Genomic DNA, 4,344 nt, shown 5'->3' with positions numbered 1-4,344 from the left:
TCAAACCTCAACATCCTCCCCACCCTGGTCGACCTCGAGAGGGATGACCAGAGCTACCGGACGGGTTATATTGTGACCATTAGCTCTCAGCTCACAGGATCTTATTTTTCCATCTCGTCCTTCATACAAGTTCACCACTCTAGCTTTCTTCCACATGTGACGTGGTCGGACGTCTTCTTGTAGAAGTACAATATCGCCAATTCGGATGTCAATGATATTGTCCTGATTACGAACTTGATGAAATGACCGCAATTGAAGCAAATATTCCTTAGACCATTTTTTCCAGAAGCAGTCGAGTAAGTTCTGCTGCTGCTTGTAGATTTTTCTTAGCTTTGTGTTGTTATTTGGGCTGGATGGAATGGCAGTTAGTTTTCGTCCTGTCAAGAAATGACTTGGTGTTAAGGCTGTGGAACTGTCATCTTTTCCATCTTTGTATACCAAAGGTCGGCTGTTCAGAGCGGCTTCTATTCCAATGAGGGCCGTGGACAGACCTTCCTCGTCAAGAAGTGCTCGTCCGAGTACCTTTCGTAGACATCGCTTGACAACTCCTATTAGGCGTTCCCACCAGCCTCCCCACCAATCCGCTCGTGGGGCGATAAATTTGCAAGTTATGCCATTTTGGGCATAATATTGCTGAGTTTTAGCTGATGACAGAACTTGCCATAACAGAATCAAGTCCTTATTTGCTGCATGAAAAGTGGTAGCATTGTCGGTATAGATTGTGTGTGGGAGTCCTCTGCGGCCAACAAAACGTTGTAGTGCCAAAAGAAATTTGTCTGTGATAAGATCCGACACAAGTTCGATGTGTAATGCACGTGTTGTTGCACAAGTAAATAGTGTTATGTAGGCTGTGTCTCTTGATTTCAAACATCGAATATTCACGGGTCCAGCAAAATCAATTCTTGTGATAGTAAATGGAGCAGAAGGTACAACTCTTTCAGGAGGTAAAGGAGCTCCGATTTGTTTTCCGTATTTTGCTTTGTACAGCTTGCAAGGTAGGCATTTGTGAATAACTTGCTTTATAGCTTGACGTCCTCTTAAAATCCAGAAGGTTGAACGTAACTCGGACAGGATTATACGCACACCTAAATGGTGAAGTCGTATGTGTGTATGCTGGATCAAAAGGTGGACAAAATAGTGTTTACCATCGAGCAATAAAGGGTGTCGAGTGTCAGAAGAAATGTTTGAAAATTGCAGCCTTCCCCCAAGGCGTAAATAATTATCTTCGAGAAAGGGATTGAAACAGGAAATTTTGGATTTTTTCGGCAGGGGACGTTCCGCTTTTAAGGCATTTATTTCAGCTGAGAAACATTGATTCTGTACAGTCTGTATCCAATAGTTTTTAGCTTTCTCTATTTCATTACAATTCAGTTCATGAGTTATGCGTTGCTGTGTCTTACAGTTGTATACAAAACGTAGAATCCAGGCAGTCACACGAAGAAGTTTTGTGTAAGAACTATAACGAGATATATCTATGATGAGTTCTGTAGTTGCAACGTAGGAGGATTGAAATTTGGTTTTTCGTGATTCAGCTTCAACTAAAGGCTGTGTACGTGTAGACACAACTTTGATAGGCCAAGTTTCTGGATCATGTTTTAGCCATTTCGGACCGTGCCACCAAGATTCTAAAATCGATAACTGTGATGGAAAGGTACCACGAGTAAGATGATCCGCAGGGTTATCTGTACCGGGACAGTGGCGCCATTGTGCTGAAGTAGTGTTTTGAGGGATTTGTGTTGTTCTGTTGCAGACAAATGCTTTCCAAAGGTTGGGATTTCCCTTTATCCAACTTAAAGCTACGGGAATTCATGTTTGTTTCCCTGCAAAAGTATCGGAGTAGGCGAGCTCCTAGTAGTGCAGCTAACAATTCAAGTCTCGGAAGGGTGACCCTTTTGATTGGGGCTAGTTTATTTAGACTGCAAATGAGATGGATCTTTGTAGAAATATCATCTGCGTGACGAGCGTACAAGCAACACCATATGCACATTCCGAAGAATCGCAAAACACATGTATGGTAACGTCGGAATTTTCGGAAAAGCCAATCCATCTTGGGATGCATATTTCATTCAGATAGTGTAATTCATTTATCCACTTGTGCCACTGCTGTGCTACAGATGGAGGTAATAGTTCATCCCACAGAATACCACTGAGCCATGTATCTTGAAACAATATCTTCACAACTACTGTAACTGGAGCAAACAAGCCTAGAGGATCGTAAAACTTTGACATCAACTTCAGTAGTAAGCGTTTTGTTACTGGTTCTTTACATGCTTGAACAATTTTTGTCTGCACATCAATTTGAAAGACATCACTGTTAGTGTCCCATTTAACACCCAAGACCTGCGTAATATCCTTAAACGAGACGTTTTCTTGTTTCCACATATCTTTCAAAGTCTTAGAATTTGTAGTCCATTTGTCTAATGGTAGGCTAATAAGTGATGTAAGTTTCTGCAGTTCTTGGTAAAGAATCGGAGCTTCAGTATCCGTAGATGTTCCCGTAACAAAATCATCCATATAGGTGTTATTCTCAACGTGTCCAGTTGCTGTAGGATATGCTTGTTTGTGTTTTGAAGCCAATTCACGAAGAGAAGCTGCTAATAAAAATGGACTACAGACGAGTCCAAATGGAAGACGTGTGAATCGATAGGTTACAATTTTATCTTCAGTGCAGAGTTTCCCATCAGGAGTATATGTAGTATTGTACCAAATAAATCGTGTTGCATCTCTGTCTTCTTCTGCTAGAATCAGCTGCAGAAATCCTTGTCGCCTATCACTAGTGATTGCTATTTTAGAAAGTCGAAATCTCAACAATGTGGCTAAGATATCAGGAAGAAGATTTGGTCCTACTTCAAGAGCGTCGTTCAAAGATGGGTGACCTGGAGAATGTGAAGATGCATCAAAAACTATACGCCACTTAGTTTCTCCATGAGTGATTTTCTTTACTGCGTGATGGGGCAAGTAATATAAACGTTCTTCATTATGTGTTTCTGAGACAACTTCAACGTGTTTTTTATCAATGTAATCTTGCATGTGCTCAATATATTTTACTTTGAATTCTGAATTTGCATGCAGTTTCCTTGTTAAAGATTTAAATCGTTGAATTGCGACTTCATAATTGTTCGACGAAAGTGGAACTTCTGGTTTCCAAGGCAATTTTACAACTCTTCTACCATCGATGATTTCAAAAGATTGATGAAAGTTCGTTAAGAGTTCAGAGTTGTGAGGACTTATTTTTTGTTGTGTTGGTTGTATACCAATGCTCTCTAAGTTCCAGAAATTTCGTACCATATTGTCTAATTCCTGAGTTGAAGTATCCACATCAACATTATGAACCGTTGAAATAAAGGAAACTGTTGCGTGTGATCGAGTTCCACTAAGTACCCAATCAAAACTTGATGGGACCAAGGCCAGAGAATCCGACAACCTGACTGGAGCTTCAGAATTCATAATAATCCAGTAGTAATCTGCACCGATTAAAATCTCAATTGGTAAGTTCGACAATGAATCATCTGGATCAGCAAGTTTCAATCGCTTGTTTTTAGCAAAGATGGAAACATCCGTTGATGAAGGTAGGTGTGATGCATATTCGTTGGAGCTTTCAAATGCAGTAACATTAACTTTAGATTTGTCCCAGATACTTGATAACTGAAATTTGACTTGTCTTTGCATGTAGCCAACATTAGCTGGGGATTCAAAGGCTTGAATGTCCAAATGTCTGGTTGAAATTACTGGAAGTTTTAAAGTATCCACACGATTAGAAGAAACGAAACTAGATTGACTTCCACCATCCAAAAGACAACGTGTCAGTTTTGTAATGCCAGTGGGCCCAGTTATGAAAACTCGTGCAGTTTGCAAATGAACGAAACTGGAAGGCGATACATCAATTTTGTTTGTAGATGTAGTCACAGGCTGCTCATTGGTTAGGGGTTTGCATATTGATGTATGGTGTTTTCTCTTGCAGTTGGCACAGCAAAATTTTTCTCTTCGGGGGCAATTTTTTTTGGTATGTCCTCGGTTAGTGCACAAAAAACATCTATTACTAGTCTTCAATTTCTGTATGCGTGCGTCTATGTCCGTTACAACATTGCACTGTTGAGGCCAATGTCCGACAGTTTCACAGAAAGCACAAAAGGGTGACATTATTTTACTTTTGATAACTGATTTAGAATTCACGTTAAACTTTTCTAAAGAGGATTTAATAGGATAGTCTGGAGCAAGTGAACCTTTAATATTACTTGCAGTAATTGACCCCTCGACCTCTTCTGATAAGAATTTCATTAATTTTGAAATATCGCTTTCACCAAAATTTTCACGTTTGGCATGTACAGTTACGACAGATTTCAT

The 4,344-nt window shown here is 40.0% G+C and overlaps 1 protein-coding gene across 1 annotated transcript; it reads right to left on the bottom strand.

Annotated features, from left to right (window-relative positions):
- LOC147807177 (uncharacterized) lies at window positions 1-4,344 on the bottom strand. The gene is made up of 4 exons (XM_087168805.1): window positions 3,171-4,344; window positions 1,968-2,942; window positions 1,401-1,796; window positions 1-1,301 (listed from the first exon to the last, which is right to left on the bottom strand). Exons 1-4 carry the CDS (start codon window positions 4,342-4,344, stop codon window positions 1-3), a joined length of 3,846 nt encoding a protein of 1,281 aa, XP_087024931.1.

The sequence above is a fragment of the Parasteatoda tepidariorum genome, chromosome 7 (genome assembly GCF_982258835.1).
Source record: "Parasteatoda tepidariorum strain Cologne lab strain chromosome 7, Ptep-v5.0, whole genome shotgun sequence".
Taxonomy (NCBI): Eukaryota; Metazoa; Arthropoda; class Arachnida; order Araneae; family Theridiidae; genus Parasteatoda; species Parasteatoda tepidariorum.
The sequence above is the reverse complement of the archived record's forward strand: the minus strand, read 5'-3'. Positions and strand labels throughout refer to the sequence as shown.

Coding starts and splice junctions, on each gene's coding strand:
- LOC147807177 (XM_087168805.1), bottom strand. CDS start 4,344: ATGAAATCTGTCGTAACTGTACATGCCAAACGTGAAAATTTTGGTGAA. Junction 1,797..1,967: donor ATGTGCATATGGTGTTGCTT/GTACGCTCGTCA, acceptor GAATTCCCGTAG/CTTTAAGTTGGATAAAGGGA. Junction 1,302..1,400: donor TCTACGTTTTGTATACAACT/GTAAGACACAGC, acceptor AATGTTTCTCAG/CTGAAATAAATGCCTTAAAA.